The sequence below is a fragment of the Myiozetetes cayanensis genome, unplaced genomic scaffold (assembly GCF_022539395.1).
Source record: "Myiozetetes cayanensis isolate MyiCay16 unplaced genomic scaffold, myiCay2020 scf5-8, whole genome shotgun sequence".
Lineage (NCBI taxonomy): Eukaryota > Metazoa > Chordata > Aves > Passeriformes > Tyrannidae > Myiozetetes > Myiozetetes cayanensis.
In genome coordinates this window covers 90,261,422-90,284,676 of record NW_026087742.1, presented here as the reverse complement: position 1 = coordinate 90,284,676, position 23,255 = coordinate 90,261,422, and the positions used below count along the sequence as shown (strand labels likewise).

At 42.7% G+C, this 23,255-nt stretch overlaps 1 protein-coding gene across 1 annotated transcript in view; it reads right to left on the bottom strand.

Moving 5' to 3' along the window:
- The window catches only part of SH3RF3 (SH3 domain containing ring finger 3), a 249,861-nt gene that overhangs the window by 20,677 nt on the left and 205,929 nt on the right, over positions 1–23,255 (bottom strand). The window contains 3 exon segments of the mRNA XM_050331229.1: positions 14,667–14,971; positions 18,938–19,188; positions 22,431–22,601. Of these exon segments, the coding sequence (XP_050187186.1) occupies positions 14,667–14,971; positions 18,938–19,188; positions 22,431–22,601 (727 nt within the window).

Below are 23,255 nucleotides of genomic sequence, written 5' to 3'. Positions count from 1 at the left end.
GCATTCTTCTGAAATGCTAGGTTCATTTATTCAAGCTAGAGGATAATCTATCACAACTTGACTGACAGCACGGGACTCTAAGATGAGAAAAAGATGTATAAATACATTAACTGCTACACAGACTGCTTAAAATTAGTGTTTCTAAATAAGATGATTTAGACTGACTGGTTAGCTATCTGCTCCTTGTCTCTCATAAGGAAATGAAAAAGACATATAGGTCTTGGGGAGCACTGGGAACAACACTCACATTTTGCAGAAAGCCAGAGCAAGCTCAATCACTGAACACCTGAATGAAATGACAGAAGTCACACTGTGCTTTGACATACTCTAGTCTTACATGTATTTGGCTCTGGCTCTCCCCAGTCATAAGAGATAGATTTAATTTCAGAAGCAAACAGTTAAAATTGCTTGGCCTTGCTTTGTAATCTTGTTAAATGACAGGCAAGTGACACTTTTATGGAAAGCAGAAACATGTGGGTAAATGGCTGGGATTAGTGGAGGCCGTCTTGTCCCTTATCACTGATGAATCTATTCCCGCTTGGTTGATATTGTTCCAGCAGCTGTGCCACCTTAGGCTGTTTAATTTCAGCACTTCCAACAAACTATTTGGTATTGGGCTGGCCTGCACTTAGAGGGAAGGTTGCTTTTGGAAAAATTCAGGCATCACAGGAGGTATATTCTTTTCTCAAAATCAATTCCCCATGGAAGAGAAAAAAAGGTGTGTCTGTGGACAATGAAAAATTGTCAGGATTTGTGTGTACTAGACACTGGAACATATTACAGTGAAATAATTCCTATAAAGGATTTTAAACAGCTTCTAAAAGATGCATTTAGCTAAAGACTGAGGATTCAGCTGAGACTGACAGAACAATCAAAGCTGGATGGACTGCGGCCTAGAGGTGACCAAAGCAGAAGCTCCTTTTGCTCAGTCAACGTATTTCTAAAAATTATCTGCCCTTCACACTACTTTAGGGCAGGCTGGACTGAGTGAGGGGCAGGAATGAGAGGGGCCCTGAGAGTCCTCAGACAGTCTGACATTTTAGAAGCAGGTCCTCGACACCATTAAACCCAAAAACACAACAATTTTGCTCTCTCTGAAGGCTGACCTCCAGTTTTGGCAGCTACCACAGCATCAAATCTGAGCATCCAAAAAATAATTTCTAATGTATTTCATGCCTTCAAAACATCAGGCCTTGTTCCTGCTCCATCCTACCATCATGACAGAATGTCTCAAACAAGGCAAGTGATACTACTAACATGCTCAGGCTGATGGCTTCTTTTCTGGGAGTAATGGAAGCTCAGCCTCTCAGCATACGTGGGAGTGCAGGAAATCCCAGGTGCTATTTTTCCATGGGCATCACAGGTCTCTCTGCGATGTCCCTCACACAGGGACAGAGCTGACATCCTGCACACTGATGTGCAATCAATTATTGCAGTGCATATGCTTTGCAGGCAAAGCAGCTGAGGTTTCTGCAATTCCCCTGTCAGCTGTGCTACAGGCATTTTCACTCCTACTACGTTCCCAAGCAATTCCCAAGTTCCCTGTGAATTGCTCCTAGGACACACTTAGGTGGCTAAAGTAGTTTTCTCTCATGGGGACCAATTGATCACGTATGCTCTTTAAAAAAATGAAGAAAGAATCCCAGAATTGTTTTAAAGGATTGCAAAGAAAGTGGCTGTCAGTGTCAGAGGAATGAGCAAGCATGTAAATGACAATTTCTTCGATAAAGTGACCCAGGCACTGTGGCTTTTGAAATGCCACAGCACTTGGGTTGTAATTACTAGTGAGCTTTGCAATGGCAGAAGGCTTCCTTTCTCAAGTCTTGGTGGCACATGTAATAGGAGCATTCTCTCTTCATCAAAAATTGGATTTCATAGTTTTTCCTAGTTTCCTCTTTTTGTTACTTAAAGAAATTTAAGCCCCCCACATTTTCTAAAAACATCCTATGCTAAAGTCAGGTCTTCAGCAGTATAAAATTCCTCTTTGTTAAATTAAAGAGCTGAGCAAGAAGGATCAGCAAAAGGAAATAGAGCTAACCAAAGGAAACAACTAGGGTATAAGGAGGGAAGGGGAGTCAACAGCACTGTGGCTTTTTTTCCTTTTGACAAAGCCTGGTTTTACATTGTTATCCTATCCCTCCATTCCACCTTCCCTTCCTTTGTTTGTTTAATCCTCTTCTTTTTCCCTGACACATGACTTGCAGTTATGACCATATAATTAAATGCAATTGAGTTACACTGATTTAACTAATTACTACTTGTGACGTGTGCCACCTAAGCTGACGTTCTCCATTTCCTCATCACAGACCAACTGTGAGACAAAACACGTTAGCTCAAATGTCAGGCTTGAGATGATTTGGGTAACCCAAGATGTCTGAGGACATCCTTTATGCCAAAGCTGATGGGTAATTTCAGTGATGCAGCCAGTCAGCAGCATCTCACATGGGTTGCACACATAGTCACATCTGTAACCTCAAGGGCTCTCTGAACACAAATTGGTTGCATGTTTGGATTGGGCTATAAGGCAGTGACATCTGGTTGGTGTTTTCACATGCAACTACTGCATAAATAATTACCAATGACAACACACATACAGCATAGTGCTTTTCACTCTGCCAGCTAGTTGAGTGATGCAGAAGAGACCAGTGTGACCTGAAATAAATGGTGAATACTGCCAACTATTGGCAAGAAAGGGTCAATTTTAACACAGAAGCTAAAAACGCCTCCGTGACAATGTTGATCACATACATCTTACATCTGCAAATGATGGAAACTATGAAATCACTACTGCACTGGGGCAGAAATGGCAGCTTTGCCATAACAGTCCATCTCCGAGACTGCCTAGACAGATGAAGATGAAAAACCCTTTACACAAGTCAGATAACGGTATAAGACTGCAGGGATTGATCGACAGACTGACAGACTTTCTTATTTTCATTTTAGCAAAACAGAGTGGGTAAACAGTGACTTGGAATTGTCCCATATTCAATTTGATCATGGTTGATTGGAATGTCTGCCTATAAAGATAACAGAATTAGCAGTCCATTAGTTAAGCAATCACGACTTCTATTCAGGCTCCCGTACTATGATTACTTTGCTGTATCTGACAATCTTCCCAGAGCAGAGTAGGCAATATGATGAATATCTTGCATGAGTTTGTTCTTTCAACTTCTTCTTGCTAGAACAGCAATGTGTGTGTTTGAGGAGTTCCTTCCAGCATTGCACTGTCCCTCTTTTTAACTCAGCAGTATTCATGGAAGAACTCAAACTGCAGATAACCAGATGTACCAGTTGCTTTGCAGTGTTTTCCAGTTAATGATTTTCTGTCAAACCAAGAGGACATTTCAAGTATGTGCCATCAGGGCTTGTCTCAGTTCCAGTGCTAGTCAATCTTTCCATTAATTACTTGGTAAGTAAGATAGAGAGTGCACTTCTAAAACCAGCAGTGGGCGCTGAGCTGAATAAGTCCACAAGCAGTTGAAAGGTTTACTGGTTTTAGCTGTGATAGAGTTAATTGTCTTCATAGTAACTCATATGGTGCTGTGTTTCAGATTTGTGACCACACAAGGTAATAACACAACTTGTTTTAGTTATTGCTGAGAAACACTTGCACATTGTTAAGGCATTTTCTGCCTCTCACCCCACCCCACCAGTGAGGGGGCTGGAGGTGCACAGGGAGCTGGGAGGGACACAGCTAGGACAGCTGCCCCCAACTGACCAGAGAGATAAGCCACACCATGTGATGTTGTGCTCAGCAATTAAAAGCTGGGGGAAGAAGAAGGAATGGAGGCACATTCAGAGTGATGGTGTTTATCTTCCCAAGTCACCACTACTGTGATGGGGTCCTGCTGTCCTAAAAATGTCCACTGGTGAGTGAATTCATTGTTTTGCCTTGCTTGCATGTGCAGCTTTGCTTTACCTATTACAGTGTCTTATCTCAACCCATGAGTTTTCTCACATTTTACTGATTCTTTCCCCCTTCCCACTGTGGCAGGGAGTGAGTGACTGGCTGTGTGAGGCTAGGCTGCCTGCCAGGGTTAATCCACAACAGTAGGATAAACAGGGTAAGAATTCAGAACAGTTTTCCTAAAATGGAGAAATTATCCCAAGTCACCATAGTGAAATCTGCAAAAATAAGCATGACATGCTACTGTTAGGAAGGAGAAATCAAATGCACAGATGCAAAATGAGGAGTGACTGGCCAGCCAACAGCTCTGCAAAAAGGGACACGGGAGTTAGATTGGATCAAAACTGGAAGTGAGTCAAGATGCTGCTGTGAAAAAGACAAACTTCATCTGGAAACATCTTATATGTAAGTCATGGAAAGTGCTTATTCCATCCTAATTGGCACTAACAAGTTCCCAACGAAACTCCACTCTAGGGCACTACTCTTTAATACTCCAGCAAGCTGAATAGTGCCTGGAGCAGAGCTGAAAGTGTAATCAGAGCCCTAGAAAACATTACCTGTGAAGAAAGGCTGGGAACTGGGCTCAGTGAGAATTCTCGAGGACTAAACACATTATTAGTTCTCTAACATGTCAAAAGAAAGCTGATTAGCAGTTCCATCTGGAGCAAGACATGAAGAAACAAGACTGATTTGTAACCAAAAAAGATTTGGGAGGTATACAGGTAATTTTCTGGTCCTAGGAATATGAAAGGACAGGAGTGGATTAATCAGGGAAGTTGCGGAATGGTGTTAACAGAATGATTGTTTAAAAAGTCAGACCGACATCTGTGGTGGGTAGTGACATACATCTGACTCTCATAGCTGATGAATGGAAACCCATCCCAGGTCTTGGGGTCACCATCCTCACTACCTCCTCTGTGCCTGCTGCCCAGCTCTATCTCTTAGCGAGGTTCCCTCTAAGTCTGCCAACCAGGAGTATCTGGCTTAAATATAAAACCTATACAGAAAAATTTAAAAAGTTGGAAAATCAGTTCCCCCTTTTATGTCCTGATCAAAGCCCAGCTTATGCATTTCCCTTGCCACAGCAGGCACCATCATGTTGATAGAATCTGCCTGCCCGACCTCCTCCCTTTGCTGTCTCAAAACTTAAGATATGAAAAATAACATGATGTTGTACAGCAGGGAATAGAGATCTCTGAAGTCATAAAAAAAGTCAGCTAGTTCCATTTTAAAATACACGAGTTCTGGGCTCATCATGAACTGGGACAAAAAACTACAGTACAGGAAATCTACTTTACTGCGAAGTAAGTTGGCCACGGACTCACATTAAATTACTTCTTCTCTCCCTTAGGCACCTGGTGATGAAGCCCAATGCCTGTCTGCTTCTAGTGTGCTGAATACAGTGAGCTGAGACTGAAGGTTAGTATTACAGTTTCTGTAGTCTTAACTCACAGAAACATATCAGTGCATATGAACCAAACAAAATGTATGTAAAAAAAAGCAAGGAAACAATAAAGTTCTGCCTTTATAATAAATTGTTTTCTAGACAGCTGACTGCTTGACACCCAATATTAATTGATTACAGGCAACCTGCAGATGTACTGTCTGAAAAGCAACAAACAACTTTTGTATGGTGCACTTTCTGAATCTCTGAGACTGACTTTTTTCTCCAGAGGGCAAAATAAAAGCATTTTTTTTTCCAGTCCTTCAGAGACCAGCACTGACTCCATGTCTTGACTTGGTCTGAAGGGAATTACTAGATGCTTGAGACATTCAGTCAAAAAAAACAACAACCCAGACTGACTTTAAAGTGGCTTCACCATTTGGCAAAAGAAAGGCTGAGGGCTTGTGAATCTTTATGCTGTTTCTGCAATACGTAAGATAAACAAAAATATACAAAATAAGGTAAATGTCCCTTTGTTATAACTTGGTTGTGCCCTCGAGTTACATAATAAAAATAGAAGCATGCCACAGATATGTTGACTGTTATAACATGCTGTTCCTACCGTACTGATGTTTGTCATAAACTGCAATTTCATTTAGTTTATATAATTCTTCTAGCAGAGCTTGCTGAAGTATTTCTGCATTGATGTTAGACATTTTAACCCACCTAGGAAAAATACCAGTAACCATGTAACAAGAAAAAGAAACATGGGCACTGAAAAGTTGATTATAGACAATTTTCACAGAAAAATTCAGACTTTGTCTCCATAAGACAACTACACTGGTGCTTGAGATACTTGTATCTCAGTAAATAATCTCTGTTGCCTCTTGGTGGTTTAAAACTTACTGGCTTGTGAATTCATAGTCGGAAAATTGCTGAGAATTAAACACTCTGAGTCCTGGACACGTGGAAGGTCAAGATGCCACCAACTCTGACACATTTCAAGATGTTTCATTATTTTCAAGGCATCCAGCTTCTTACTCCGCTTTTCTTCTGGAATGGTTTCATCCTGCATGTCTTCCTTTCTGGGAGTGGTGGGGTAGTGGCAGCTCATGCTAGCTCTGTGTGTTACTGCTTCAAGGCAGAAAGTGGACTACAGGAGACAGGCACAGCATTCACATTCTGTTTTTTTTAACCTGTGCATGGGAATTGGGAGCTTTATGTTATGAGGGAATGAGAGATCAAACCATGTTCTTCAGGAACAGGGCAGGGATAGGGCAGAAGCTGTGAGGGGATGCTCAGCTGCAGAATTCTGTGGTCTGGAGTGAGGATTGGCCCCTATGATCCCTCAACAGCTGGAATGTGTCAATGTCTCCCATCTATAGCACAAGAGCACTTACATTTCACCTGACTAATCCAAGGACATACTTGCCATCCCCACCCACAGCCTGGCCCCATCCAGCCATCTGGTCCTGCGTGATTCCTTCTACAGGCAGGGGAATGCCATGAGAATGCCAGTGCCAGGATGCTCACATGCAGACACACGCTAGCGCACACACACACACGCCTCCAGCCTTCTGCTTCCAGTGCTCCCTTGCATGCTCTTTCTTTTGTCAGTTCTACTTTCTTCCTCAAACCATGCTAAGGATTAGTAAAAGCCTGTGGGTCCTCTGTGCTATAAAATTAGGTCTCTACAGGTGCCAGGAGAGTGCTGTGCCTTGGCATTCAGACAGCTTCATCTCCAGTTAGTAGATAAACTGAATTTCCTCTTGAAGTTAAAGCACTCTCCATCTTCTCTTCCCCGGGATCTGCTTCCCCTTAAGGCCGTGGAATGCAGCACAGAACCACTCGAAAGAGTGTTAGAGAAATCCACTGTGGACACTTGAGAAATCCTGTGACAGCACTGTGAGGCAGATAAGCAGAGGCGGAGGGAGAAGAGAGAAAAAAGGAATAGCTTTCGGAGACTGCTTGGCAGCAAAGTCAGTGCTTGAAATATCTGTGGGGAGTTTGAAAGCATTTCCTAACATCAAAAATGTGAAGAAGAAAAAGAAATTTTGATCAATGACTTATTGCCCTTGATCTAAGCAAAAGAATCCTAGCCAGTCAGAAATAACAGAAATCTGTTTTACTGTAAAGCTTAAGTTTTCTATGTTTTGACAGCTGGGGCTCATGCTTTTGGCTGGATTATTTGCCAGCCTTAAAATATTCATCAGTGAGTTGCCAGGTTTTTGTCCTTTCAAATTGAATTCTAATGATGAAGGAGAAGGTGCTGGAGAGATTTTAAGCCTCAGTTTTCTGCCCTAAAACAGAACTTTGTGGCCTGAATTCACGTGACCAGAAAAAGAGATTTCCACTCCCTGGCCAAGCTTCTGGTGAATCACTTGCTGGTCACTGAGCCAAGACTCACTTTCTAGAGCATGGGAAGCAGTGGCTCATTTGTGATGAAGACAGCCCCCTCGCCTTTGTTGAGAGGAAATGGATTAACAGTATATATTCTTGAACAAGTCTTGAAAGAACTGAACTAAAATATTCCAGATTAAAGCATCCTTTCTGAGAAACAAACTGGAACATGTTACACTGAAAAGTCAAAGGTGCCTCTGAAAACAATCAGTGAAATGTTTGTGTTGGTGGCTCCAGGATGAGTTCAGATGTCTTAAAGAGTACTCAGGAAAATTAATGTCACAGAACTCATTCTTTGTCTTTGATGCAAACCTTTATATTACTATTCCAATGCTGCTTCCTCTTAATGCATCCTACACTTATTATAAGAATTCAAATCAGGCTCTCTGCTCTTGCGAAATTTTTTTATTGTTATGTCTTGTGCTGCTTTCATTTCATCACAGTTTTTATCATTCCATTTCATACCTGTAAACTTAGTGGGCTTTCTTCAGGAAACCTAACTAAAATATTTTTCACAAAGTGAAAAATAATAAATAATTTCATATCTGCTAGGAAGACTGAATTCCTCTTCCAAAATCTCAGGGTCAGTCATATTGACTTTTTATCTGAAAAATCTGCTTCCATCAACTCTGTCCTTAGCCTCTTCTACTCATCCCAGGGTGACCACTATTTTTGTCATATTATTTTATATTTACAAAGTCCTTGCAAATGCTCAGCACTTCACTTTTGAGACTGATCTTTCATTTTCTGGATAAAGAATTAAATTTCTTTGGGGATATAAAGTGATAACAAATCCTTTTCACTCAGGGACAAGTTAATATGAGTCAAAGTTGCAATGCAGAGACTAATAGTAATTAAAAACTGAAAGTGCACTACTTTGTAGGGTCCAGTTCTTCAGGCAGCTTCAGTTCTACCAACTGATAGCTTAATCAGACAGCTGTAATGTGAACTAAGGTCAAAGAGCATCTCTTTGACCTTATGACCTTTATGAAGCCAGATTTCAAAAGGGCCTTTAATCTTGTTTCCAACCCTATGTAAAGCTGGGGTGGGTGACTAAGTGTGCAGGCAGCAGGTCTGCACTGAGGGATGCTGCCAGGTAGGACTGAGCACTGGGCTGCAAATTAGAAGGTAGAGGAAGGCACTGACAGAAAGGGGGAGTGGTGGAGAAGGAAGTCTCTCTGGTCATTTTTATTCTGGCATATAAAACAAGGTCAGGATTTAGCAACATACCCTGGTCTGCATCCATTAACCATTATGGGTTTGGCTTATATCAGCTTTCCCCTCTCCTCTGCTGCAGCCTCACCTGGAGTGCTGTGTGCAGTTTTGGGCACAATACAAGGAAGGTATTAAGCTATTAGAGACCATCTAAAGGAGGGCTGCAAAGATGGTGAAGGGTTCAGAGGAGAAGCTGTATGAGGAGTGGCAGAGGTCACTTGGGCTCATTCAGCCTGGAGAACGAGGAGAGACCTCATTGCAGTCTACAGTTTCCTCACAAGGGGCAGTGGAGGGGCAGGCACTGTGGTGACCCATGACAGGACCTGAGGGAATGGCAGTGTCAGAGGAGGTTTAGGCTGGATATTAGAAAAAGATTCTTCACCACAGAGGGTGGTCGGACTGGAACAGGCTCCCCAGAGAAGTGGTCACAGCACCAAACCTGCCAGGGTTCAATAAGGGTATGGACAACACTCTCAGGCACCTGGCGTGACTCTTGGGGCTATCCTGTGCAGGGCCAGGAGCTGGACTCTGTGGTCCTTGTGGATCGTGGATCCTTTTCAACTCAGGATATTCTATGATTCTAAGAACTAGCACTCTCCCAGGACAACACATGGGCATAGCTTGGGCCACACCACTTACCTGGAAGGACTATTCTTGATGATCAGTCTGGATGCAGGCACCCTATTTTGGGCAGAGAAAAAAGCTTAAAAGCGTGGATTCAAGTCATGCAGGGACACTTGCATGGCTCTATTTTGCAAAACAGTTCTTACACCAGCATCATGCCAAACATACTGTATCATTTGAGGAATGCAGCTATTTTGAGCAGAAAGACTGGTACTTGAGAAAGTGAGTGACACTGGTGAGAGCAGGCAGATGTTTACTGATTCTGTCTTCATATGCAAAACTGTTGGTGCGTGTTCAAAGTAACTTTCTGAAGATGTGTCTCTTGTTATCTTACCATCAGTAAACAGCAGCCTAATGCATTTTCCTGTTTGTTGTGACTTGCTTATCTAGATCCTCTATATATTCCAGGGACACGGTTTCTAAATTTGAAGCTGCAAACAGATTTGTTCTCTTGACACACTTGCAAGAAACGTTTAATTTTACATTGCAATTTTCAAATATTTCTATATACTCTGGGTAGGTAAAACAGTAAGAAATTAGCATAACTCAGTGCTGAATTAATGACTTGACTAGCTCACTAGCGCAAGCTCTTATTTTCCTCTCTATCAGCTCTTGGGCCAGACATTTTGGAAGAGTTTAATCAAAATCCTCATCAAAAGCCAAATGAGTGGATTTTAAAGAAAGTTTAATTACAGTGGTCAAACCACCCAGCACGATTTGCTTGATTTGATTAACGTAATGAGGAGCTCATTTAATGAGAAATGCATTAATTCATTCAAACAAGTGGTTTTATCAGTGGTATTAAGCATCAACCCAGATTATGTACAGCAGAAACTATTATAGCAAAAATTGACCGAGGTCAAAGCAGTAGTCATGCCATAATTACAAGCTCTCAGCTGTAATCTACCAGTTGAACTTGGGTAGTACTTATCCTGCATGAAAAAGCAGGGTCCCTATTTTAAAAAGCCCCCAAACCACAGGGGTTTGCTCCAGTTCCACAGCTGGGGTCTCCATATCTTTCATTCAGATGTTCAGAAGATTTGGGAACTGGAACTGAGTTCCCCAAGTTTCAGATGGCTACACATGCAGATACTAGTAGCAAATGACAAAGGGAGAGCTCAAAGGAGCCCTTATATCACCCCAAACCCTTAAAGGAAATGGATGTTCTTCATTTGCTCTCTGTTTTACCTATTTCCTGTCCCTGTGATTTTCAAAACCTGGAACAGAGTGACTTTGGGGGAAAATTATTATTTTACTTCTGGTGAAGGAAACCTCCTTGGAAAAGAAGAAAAACTGGCCTCAAGTAGGAAGTATTTGAGAAAAGAAAGAGTCTCCTTTACACCTTGCTCTCTTCAACTACATTCTTAGACACATTTCACACTGTATTTCAACTCCCCTGTTTGAGGCTCCCTGCCTGTGAGCTTCAAACAGCACCCATCACCTCCACTCTCTCCACTGGCACCCCTTCTCTCTGGTGCCCTCTGCTATATCTGCCAGCAGCTGCCAATGCTCTTCTCTCTCCTATGCTGCCCTGATCCCCACTACTTCTTCAACTTCTACCATGCTGCCTTGCCTTTATTCAGTTCACGACTTGTTATTCCTGCAGTGTCTGCAGTACCCCTGTATGAGCTGCCTTTCCTGCTACTTTATACTGGGTCCGTATAGCACTGAAACTTCTTTGATTTTCAAGTGTTCTACTTCTAAGCCTGCTTGGCTGCCAGAGCACTTTCTAAGCACTGCTGCACAGTGGACTTCAGCAGTCTTTTCTCAGCTACCACCAGCAGCTGGTAAAGGAGACCATATTTAAAACTGTTCCCCAAGTAGACAGGAGGCTGGTCAAGGAGCTAAGAAGTGGAGCACAAGCCCAGTTGCAGACAGGATCCTCTGTGAGTAGATGCATACTGAAAAGTGAAGACTGGCATCAGCAGGAATATGACAGTAAGACACTGTTATTAAGGTGCCTAATGGTTGTAAGTACCAAGGTTCACCTGCAGGTTTAGATGTCTGGATCAAGATCTTCAAGAAATAAGCTGAAGTAGAGAACTAGAGACGTCAAAAACTAGACCTAAGGATTTATTTGCCACATTAATAGAAAATGAGCAAGAAAACCGTTCATGCTGAGCTAAAAATATAATCCTTAGGATCATTTCTGCAAGTTGCCTTTAAACCACAAGGAAATGAGTAAAAATTGGAATTGGAGTCCCTTGATTTTAGAGAAGTCCTGGCATCTGCCTATATCTGCTGCACGCCAACAGGAACCCATGATATTGGCATATAAACATTTAGGAAAGCATTAACAGTGATGACAACAAGGCTGTTTGTAAGGTAAAGTCAATTCCATCTTGGAACAAGCAACGCAAATAGCATATACAGACTCACTGCAGAAGCTGCCCCTTGATGTCACATTTAGTATCCCTGAGCAGAATCTACATGGGAAATCATAAAACGTAAATTCTTAGAAGATCCTAAGATCCTATCTTAAAATACTTTTTCCCACTATCTCCCACCCCAGCTTTCAAGAAAGCAACCAACCTTACTAAACTTACCACTTGAAGAAAATTCCCCATTCCATTGATTATATCAATGACAAATGTAAAAATTGCAATTTATGTCCACAGACCTCAAAAGAACCACGACAAACAGTGGATCCTCATAATACTCATCCCTGAATGCAAAGTACTTTTTATTTATCATGTGCCCTCTATATCATAGTGAACTCACACTGACAATCCCTTCATGAAAGAAAACCATGGTTAATAACAAGAACTTGTCTTCTAAAAAAGTCATTCTCCCTCTGATCATTCAGCCTTCATCCTCAAGGGCATCCCACAAAAGAAACTGGAAAGACTAAGACAGGATTAAAGTTAATAATTTCATAGGACACCACAATTTTTTGATTCTAACAACAATGCTAATTTTATGGCACATTACAATTTACCTCACATACGGCTTGCTAATCTCAGTTTCTCAGGAGATAATTACCTGTGCATTTCTTCCATCCTGTGTTCAGTAGAGCTGAAGACCTTATTACCTCTCCTCTTACTAACTTCCTCTGTTCCTTTCATCTCAAAATACCTGACTGATTAATATAATGAATCTGAACTCAGAAAAACTGCTTCTGATCTTTGCTTATCTGGCAGTTTGCTAGCTATGTCCCTGCTTCTGTTTTTTGCTCCTTGATCTTGTCTGATTTTTTCCTACTAGGTGTACTCTTAACGGATACCGCCTTTCTCCACACATATTCCTTCTGAGTGTTATGACTATTCCCTATTTATCAAAAAACCTGCCCAACCATTCTCCACTTTGAAAGTATCAGGCATGGTTCCAGATATGGTTCCAGTTCTGACTCACATGTACCTTTTTGAATTGTTATATGGCTTTCTGTCTGGCATTATCTGAGCTCCCAATTGCTTCAAAGAAATATTTTGGCTTAGGCAAAGAATAGGAATACAATCTAACTGGCCAAACATCAGTCACTATTTCTAAAAGGAAAGGAAACACTGTTAACTCAGGTCTTTCTAAAATGAAAGTGAAATATGACATGGATGAGATTCAGGAATATGTTGTTCAGTGTGGGGCAGTTACGTATTTCCCAGTCCTGTCAGAGATAAAAATTTTTATTGTCACTTCTGTCTAATACTTTCCAGGTAGTGAATTGGTCTTCGGCAATGCTCATTGCAATGATGTTGTATATTATTTGCTTCTCCCCTTCATCCGTGCAGCTCAAAAACCTCTTCGCTTTACTTTTCTGCATCCAGATTCAGTAACTTTAAGCTGTAACAGCTTGGGAAAGGTTAACCAGTATTTTAGGACTGGACTCAATATAATTTTGCCTATGGACTTTCAGTGTGCAGTCTCACACGAATTAAAATACATGGACCTACAGTTTAATATATTTTAGGAAGTATTAAATAAGCCAGTACACAAAACTCAGGTAACGTGAAGATCTACCACCTTCTGCCAAATGCCATACACTTCCCTGGACTTGCCAAAGTAGCAGGTATTGTTCTGCTTGCACGGCATGCAGTCCTTCATGCACACCTGGGTGTCGTTCTTTGTAAGCAAGTACCTGGATTTCACACCCAGGCTAGAATTTCTACAACCTTCTTCTTTCGCTGAAAGGCATTCAGAGAAAATTCAAGACAGGATTAAGGAGAGGATTTTAAAACTTGTATTCCTCATTTTGCGAAACTAAGGGTTATCTGTGACCCCAACGACCAGAGAGACCTGCCACCTCAGTACTACCATGTACAAAGTAACTGTTTACCCCATATGTTTCTGTCACCACGGAAAAACTCAGGGAATATATGGAAAATATTTTTTGCAGGTTCAGAGGAAAAGCAGGTCCTCTCATCTCTTTCCCCTACTGAGATACAAACCAGGATTTTGCTCTGCTAAGCAGTAGGAAGATAATCTTCAGTATTGATATATGGCAACTGCTGATACAATGTAAATATTTGGCAAAAACAAAATATTTGCCAAGAACCTAAAAGACTGTGTGCTTAAAGCAGCTCTCCAGGCTGGCTTTCCTTAGCAAGGTGTACAAGGAAACGTGTACTCAGCTATCAGTCCCACTGCTGCCTCCTAAGAGACTGAACCTATATCCTGACGAGTCTTACTTAATTCCCTTCTCCTCTTTTGGCTCTGCCACTGCAATGAAAGTTTCTTGCAGAAATGGAGGTGTTTCTGGAACAGTCAAACAGCTACCACCACCAGTGTCTGTGGCACCTGCTGTGGGACTGGTACCACCATCAGCTTCTTCAATGTCACGAGGCACACGCTCCTGACTTGGCCGTCTGGTTCTGATGGCCAAGAGCCCACTAAAACATCTCTCTGCACCACTACAACATCTCTCTGCACCACTTTATTTTGCAGATCTTGGCGCCGATCTTTGGAAGAAACACACAAATTCAGCTCAGTCAACCTCGTTTCCCGTCCGTGATCAGGTAATGCAAGAGCAGTGTTGAGGATGGTGGGGGGGGAAAGGATGAAGTGTGAAAACAATGTGAGATGAGGATGCCCAAGATGTCTGGTGATGGAAACCAGTTTCCACCCTCCCAGGTGGCTGCCAGTTCCCTCCTCAACACCCCCATGGGAGGGAGACATGGCAGGAGTGTGGGGCACAGTGGCCCTTACCTTCTCATTCTTCCTCTCCTCAGCTTTGCCAGCAGGTCCAGGGGTGATGGGGGCACACAGGGGCCCACCGCCCACCTCCCCATTGAGGTGGGCCGCGCTGACGTTGGGTGGGGTGATGGCGGCGGCGGCGGAGGTGAGGGGGATGAGGGGCCGGGCCCCTGGTGTGGGTGGCTGGTGGCCGTGCTGGGGGGACACGGCAGGGTGAGGCCGAATGGCGGCTGCGGGCAGGCGGGAGGGCGAGCTGGGCGTCCGCAGGGGCGACACCGTGGCAGTGGGTCGGTCCGGGGCTGGCACCGTGGGGTGGGCTGCGGAAGGAGGACAGAGCATGGTTAAACCTGCCTTGCACTGGCAAATCTGGCCCTTCAGTGGCCATCACTGTCACAAAGTGCCAGGGCCCGACAGAGAGCTAAGCTCTTAGCCTTAACCCAAGATATCTCAGCTTGCAACTGTTTGCAGCTAATTCCCCTCCAGGCTGCAAAAGGCCTGTCTGAAGTCACCAAAATTGGCTTGTCCTCTCCAGTGACGTGACTATCTCATGCCTGGAAACAAATATCAAGTCCACTGTCTTTTAAAAATACATTATCTAGTTCCAGCTGAGCTGTCTTCCAAACCCCCAGGACCCCCTCCTAACCTAATAGGTTTTAGAGCAATGCAACATGGGACCTAAAAAGTTAGCCCAGAGGATCCACACCAACGAAGCAGACAGAAATTGCAAAGGAAAGTCTCTTGTTTCAGCCCTAAAAAAATTATCAACAGCACATCACTGTGCTGGTAAGGATAAATTAAGCAGAAATCCATTGGAGGATTTCTGAGCTCAGCCTCCTCTCTGCCAGCAAAGTTCCTAAGGGACTATGCAGTGCCTTTTAGTCTGGCTGCCCCTGCTAAGCAAACCCTGCCTGCAAGCAGTGGGAACCAGAAATTAGTGCTTGTATGTTTAACGGTGACTGTGACACACTGCCGAGGTCAGCCCTCCAGGGATTCCGGAGCCTGTTGCATGCCTCATGTTGCAAGAAATGTGACAAATCTCCAGATCCGTTTTCACAACTATGTTGTCTATGACTTCCAGGCTGGTTGCTTGCATAGATGTAGCCTAAATACCATTCCACTTCAAGTATTTACAGCCTAGAAGTCAAGTTCACACCTAGACATTCCCTCACTTAACTGATTCAGTAATAGGACTGGCTGGAAAATGCCCATTTCATAAATGGTTTCAAGGTTTCATAATCTTGTTTAGTTCTGTCTCATTGCAAAATTTGAACCTTTGAACATTTTTCTGAGAACAACCTACTCACACACCACAATAACCTCTATTCTGGTCAGGTTATTCACCTGGGATGTGAAAATATAGGATCAGGTCACTGCACTGTTCTCGTCTGTGGAGAACACCATTGGGAAATTGTCAATTCCCTTTGCAACAGCACAGCTTTATGGTTGGTAGTTCTATGGTTGAACTACATCCATTCCTGACAAAAAACATTGAGTTCAGCAAATCAGCTTTTCTTTGACCAAGATGCATTTTACTGGAAAATTCTGACCCACTTTGATCTGTGGTTTTCTTACAAATTCATCTGAAGGACGCATTTTTATGCAGCTGGAAATCACTCAATCTATAACTAAACAACAATGCTGGAACAATTCAAACCACTGTTTTCTGTTTCTGTGGTTAAGAGCGGTACCCATTACCAGGGATTGAAATGATAGAGTGCCATTAATAAAACTCACTACACCATCTGAGCACTCCTGCCAGGAGGGAATTTCATCCCCCCGTCTTATGCCCTATTATCTAAAGCAGTACTGAACATAATGGGCCAGTGACCATCAGATTAAGTTTGTATGATTCTCCCTCCCAGCAGCTTCTTGATTTTATAACATCTCTTTTTACTAATGTTGCTTATAGCAAATCAAACTGTCATTAACCAGTTTGTACCTTGATGTGATTTTATCAGGTAGCATCAGGAAGGCCCTAAAAGTTGCTATCACAGACACCTTCAAGATTACTCTTACTATTAGTTACCATCTCCCCCTCCTTGGATTACCAAGAACATACACTGAAAAGTGCAGTTCAACTCCAGAGAGCCAGGCAGGGCACCACTAGTTATCTTGAAGCAATTCACTCCTGATGTTCCCATTTGGAACGTGTGATGAGCAACCGCTGCTATCAGAAATCTGATTTTCCAGGACAGTTAAGCTTACAGGGTCAAAGTTTTGAATTACTGTTTGTAGGGCACAATGACTTTCTTGAATTTAGAGCAAAAGCACACCAATGGAATATCACTGCATGTACTTGGGTGCAGAACCCTGATTTGGTAATATAAGGTACAATACTTCTTTCATGTAGGACTTGGTGTTTCCAGACAGAAAAAGGAAACAGAAAATATGAGAAAACAGTAAAAGAAATAGCCGGAGAAAAATCAACTCTGAGCAGAGCTCTCACATTTTATTCTGTAATTTCATCTGCTTACTGTTACAATGTATGCCTTTGCTCTAGAATCTCTGTATCTGGACTGTGCTGCATCAAACATGCTATTAATTAGCAATGCTCACTGAAGGCTATTTCTGTACTACACCACTCATATTTCATTTGGGGTGTATTCCTACATTAGTGGCCTTGTGCAAAATTGATTTGTTACTCATGTATATTGCAAGCCAACAGAAACGTGATTTGAATACTGTGCCAGCTTGCCTCTCTGGGAAAGCTTTTGCAAAAGGCAGTGCATTGACCTGTCCTGCAGGACTAAGGGCACCTTTTGAGGGGCTCTGATCCACAGGATACTGGTGAGAAAATCTATTACAGAGACAATGACTGATAATCATGAAAATTTCCATTATTTATCCTGGAAAAGGTTTATTTAATTAAGATAAGAATCTCATGAATCTTCTGGAAGGGTTGGAGGACTCCGTGTTACGAGGTTTTGAAACAGTTCTGTGGTCTCTGGATCCCCCTGCCTGCCAACTCCTTGGCACTTGAGAGGTGTCAGAGTGACCTGGAGGAGCAATCTTAAACCAGTGAAGCTGCTGGAGGTGTAGCACAGCAGTGCTGCAGAAGGAAGCCATGGGGCATGCCAGATCTCTGGGGCAAAACAATGTCACCTCAGTTTCAGGGGAGTGAGGAGAGCTCAGGAGGCACAAGGACCACCTGAGCACTTCCTGAGAGCCTCACCTAAAGGGGGACATTTTTGGCTCTGCACTGTGGGAGCAGAAGGGCTTTTGGAAGGGTGTGACTTGAGGGGTAAGCAGCACTTTCTGAACTAGAGAAAAAGAGGATAAATTGATTATCCCGCAGTGTGACATGGATACCATGTAAAGCCCTGCACTGTTTGCTGAGCAGAGGAGTCTGCACTGTTCGAGATTCAGATTCACATGTATTTGATTATGTTTTCTTCCCTTTGGTCTGGACTGTGTAGGAGGTGAGATTATATGGTCACAATGGTGCCTTTTTGCTTCAAAAGGTATAAATCCATGACTTTCTCCACAGGGTATTTCTCATTTGTGCTTGCTCTGTTTTATATCTAAGACCTCAGTTTTCAGCAGTCACCGTTTTTACTGATTTGCCTTTGCAAACACAATGGTTCACATCCCTATAAAATATCAGAAACAAAATGTTTTAAATTTTGCTAAAAAGTTCCACCCCAGGATTTACTTTTACTTTATTCAACATCAGAGGCTGTTTAACATCAGGGAAAGGGGAATAAATTGTACTCTAGAAAATTGTGCTGTACATCAGAAAGGGAACCTAGAAAGAACAGAGGCCCCCTGGTGCAAGAAGCTCTTATTTTCACTTCAAAAAGGTGGCAGCATTTTTCAGATCTTTTTCTTTATCACTAGCACTGGGTCCCATTCTGCCTAATAAATACCTTTCATCTCTGAAGCCCAATGAATACTTCTTAATTTTAAGGCGTGTATTACTTGCCCTGCAATACGGGCAGTATTTTTCTGTCAGTAAGCCAACTGGACTCAGAACTGTTAATCTCCCCAGTATGCAGGGTGCTTGCTTTCACTCAGATAAATTGTATAAATATTTGTAAACACTATAATCTATTTCAGCTGTAGCAACCGAACAATCTGATAAACACAACATTGTTCCCAGAGATCAATAGAAACCCATAAATATTACAAGCAAAGAAAACATACTCTATCCCACGTTGACTGAACTGTGACTAAAACGAGAAAGAAAGCTGCAGGGACAGGCAAGTTCTAGAGGCTTGCACTCGAGGGGCAAAACATCAATCCTCCCCTCACAGGGTGAGAGGCACTGATGGGCGTGCACTCACCTATCTGCATGGTGTTGCGGGGCTGGCTGGCCGGCTGCTGAGCTGAGTACCTCAGGCAGTTATTCAGCTGAGGAGAGGCTGCCTGCAGCTGGGGATGCGTCTGGGGAGTGGTGATAGGAACAACTGGTCTGACAGCCGTGGTGGCATTGGTGTGACCAGCCCCGATAGGGTGGATGGCTCCTGGAGTTACTTTTGTTGTTGGAACTCCTCCGGCTCCGCTGTTCCTGGGCTGCCCGGCTCCCACTGGCACCCTGTATGGAATCAAGGCACAGTGTAAGCATGCTGCAGAGATCCCAATACCTAACCACAGTGCTGATAAGCACCCCTAGTTACTGAGGGGTTTCAACACGATACTCTCTCACCTGTTAAAATAAACTGAGATATAGATATACATTTATCTTTATAGGGCCCAGGCATAAGCATGCCGGAGGATATTTTCACCCCTTTATCCTACAGGAAGAAGTGCAGGGTAAAAATGGAAAAGATAATTTTTCTCATCACTTTTTTTGTTATGCTACATTTCTGTGTGAATAGCTTCTAGTAAAATCACAAATCTTAATTCAGAGGAAATAAGTATCTCCCAAATGTCATTTTGTGTGCCAGAGGCTATTTCACATGGAGTGATAATTAAAACATACTCAGAGATCTTTTCTTGGGACCAAACCTGCATACAGCCCTACGGGGAGAAACAAAGATGGATAATGCCAAGTTGGCTATTGAAGGGGACTGAGAAGCAGAAGACTTGACAGGGCTTGGCTTGGTTGAACATTTACCCTATTCATGTAACCAGCCCTAGCTCAGATTTGCTAAGGGAATGCAAAAGGGAAGGGAACGACAGCTGACCTGAATGAAAAAGAAATCCTAACAGTAATCGATGCCTCTTTCATTTCTCACTTAAACTGTATACAGAATTTATATTTCATCTGAGTGGCCAGGTATACCTCAGAGGAAAGGGACGAGGCTCCTTCCCCCATGTGATGAGTTCAGACTACAGCATGTCTTGATCCTCTTACCACTGAGCTAGAAACTCTCTGACCAAGACAGAAGGACACTGCGGAGAACAGAAGGACACCAATGGACAAACTCAGCTGCTACTCAGCAGCTCTTTCTCTGAGTTTCTTACTCAGGTTCCTGAATAATTTCCATGCCCAGCAATAAATGCCATGAAACAGAGGGATCATTTTGTGCTGTTCTCCTCTCCCAGACTGCTCCCTGTGTGAAGGTCCTCTTTCAGGAAAGGATGGCACAGGGAATACGAGGCAGAACAAAAATGAAGGAAATAGAAATGTGACAGTGCAAGGAATTAGCAATGGAGGAGAGAATAACAGAAGAAGTACAAAAACCAACTACAGGGTGGACTGGGAGAACTTTTGGGTCCCAAAAATTGTTGTGTGGAACATAGAGAGCAGAAGACCAAACCTGAACACTCTGGTCTGATTCAGAGGACATGAATGACAGAAGAAGTAACCCTTAAAAAAGACTAAAAAGTGGAAGAGACAAAAGAGTGAAATTCTGATAGAAAAAGACCAAAGCACAAGCTGGAAGATAGGGTCCAAAAGTGCAAAATATAGCTATCCCTTCTGCCCAATCCTCCCTCCCCAAAAACCACAGGAGGAAAGACAACATTATGCTGTCAGTGCCTTGACTCATCTCACAGTGCAAGGTTTGCCTGGATTACATTTTGCTAAGTGAATCTGATTTTTTTTCTTCATTTTTTTTATAAACCTATAGGTTGGAAAAAAACTGGGAATCCCACCAGATGGAAATCTTGACTGTCTGTCATCTGCTATGAAGAGCTGGCAGGGTGCCAGGAAGGTTCAGCTGAGCTGACTTGGCCATCTGCACCAGATTGAGTTTGCCAGAAAAGCACACCTATCAGTCCACTGAGAGCTGTGTTCAGGAAAACATGCATGCTGACAGGTACAGAAACTGTCTGTGACTCCCACAGAGATGGATAGATGTTGAATATGGCAAATTTTCTGCCCTGTGCCTGTCTGTCCATCTAAAGAGCCTTCTTTTTCCACCACAGTCTGCTCATGCATGTGTTTTGGCAGCTTATAAATCTAGTTCAGTGTTACTAAATTCACAGACAACTTCTTTTCCTTGGTTTTTGTAGGGAGTGGCAGAAAAACATGTATGAATCTAATCTTCTTCTTTGCTGTCAAAAGGGAACAAAATATGTTGAAGGTGCAGCAAATAGGAGATTTTGTTGCTATCAGATTTTTCTTGCTCTTCTCCCTAAGGTGATTTGCACGGGAACTTAATTAGCTCACAGGATCATAAATATAATCATAAAGCTGCTTTCGGATTTTGTGGAAAGCACTTTTGCCCTTTAGCACTTCTCTGTCTTGTTCTAGCTGTGACACACTGCATTTAATAAAGTCTTGCTGATTCAGATCACCAACCCTTCAGCACAAACTTCCTTACTAATTAGGAGGTGAAGAGGCAAGGAGTAAAGGCAGCCAAGGAGCTCTATAAAATAAGGTAAATACATTTAGTTTGATGAACTGTGAAGAACCAATGAATTAATATTTGAGGTTTCTTTACGGTAATGCAATAATAGGACTGTCAGCAGGCTTAGCTATCATCTTATAATCTGCTCTAAACTTTTGGTCTTGCTCACCTCACATATTACACACTTGACATAAACTGTAGATGGAACAAAGCTGGATCAATTTTTCAAGATCAACACTGTCTGAATCGTGAAGTGCCTTTCTCTGGAGAGGAGTGAAAGATGGTGGAGACAGTGTGCATGTGGGAGGAGAGATTGAGCATACGAAAAGCAGTGAGCTGAGTTTGCAAATCCACAGTTTGTCTAAAAGAGACATGGGCATACATATGGCACCATTCACCTGCAAGGAGTACGTGGGGCAATCAGTCTGGGACACAGAGATGAACTTTCTTCTCAGCTTTCAGACTGTTTCAGAGTGGGCTCTAGATCAAAAACAACCTTGGATTTGGTGTTGTCCAATACTGAACTCTGAAAAACGGCATTCTTCCCCAAAACATGTTATTCTTTCCTTTTCTCATCTTCTGCAAATGAGATGGGTAGCTAAAATCAGACAATTTACTGAACTGTCCTACCACTTCTGAATTTTAACAGTTCAAACATTAGTCCACATCCAAACCGTTCCAGATCTTAGCTTTAAGAAAAACAAAATCTACAAGAGAAGCTACTAAAAAGCAAGACACAAGTATTCCTTATTATTCCTTATTTTGTTACATGTCCAGTAGTTTCATAACAACAAAAAAGTCATTAGCCAACAGATTCTTTACAAAAGTAAAACCTGGGCTTATCAGAGGTTATAAAGGCCATCAATTCAATACAACTACTGCAATCTCCTGAGGTCATGGATAACTCCAATGCTACAACCAGCAAGTCTCATTACTGAAGTCTGCAATGCCACCAGAAAATTTCTGGAAGAAATGTTATTTTCAGCATCCTCCAGATGCAGAATCCCTCTCAGCCCCTGTTCAGGCCAGTGGTCCTCACCTTGAGACAGGTGTCACGTAGTTGCCTGGGAAGACACCGGACATCCCACTCCTCAGAGACGTCCCCTTGAACCAGCCGTCCTGGCACTTCTCAATGACCCGGTACATCTCGCCTTTGCGGAGCTCCAGCTCGTCGTTCTTCTGGGGCTTGTAGGCGTACAGGGCTAGGTAGCTGTGGGGAGAGGTCACACAGGGAGAGAGCACACAGATGACATCAACCACCACTTGTCCTGCTCCAACTCCAGCCCCACAGAGCAGAAAGCAAGCAGAAGCTATGCTAAGAAACTGGAGTTGAAAAGGGACATCATTACAGCATACCAGACAAGGAAGGGAGAGACTGGATTCTAAGACAATAAGGGAATAACTAACCAGAGTAAAGTAGGCTGTAATTTAGAAATTGATGAGACATACTTCTCACAGGGCAAAACCAAAGCAAAACACTGCCACATAAAGCAGCACTGAAGTTAAGGACTTAGCAGCAGTTTCAGAAAGACAAGGAAATTACAGAGACAGACAGAGCAACAAGGACTAGAGTAAGAGGGCTTTGCAAGGCCTAACATTTGGATAAAGCATATATTCATATGCTTTAGGGTGGGAGCCTATTGAGGAGTTTCAGAAGAAACTTTTCTTATGGGTAGGCAAAAGCACTTAAGACAACTTTTCTTGCATCTTTCTCAATACTATTTATGCTGGCCAAGTTTAGCAACAACACACCAAACTATTCTGATCTGGTATGGTAGTTCTTGTACCATGTGGGTAAAACAAAAGTGACAGAGGGACAAATTCTGTAAGGGGCTTTTCACTTCAGTGGTGAAGTGGTAGAATT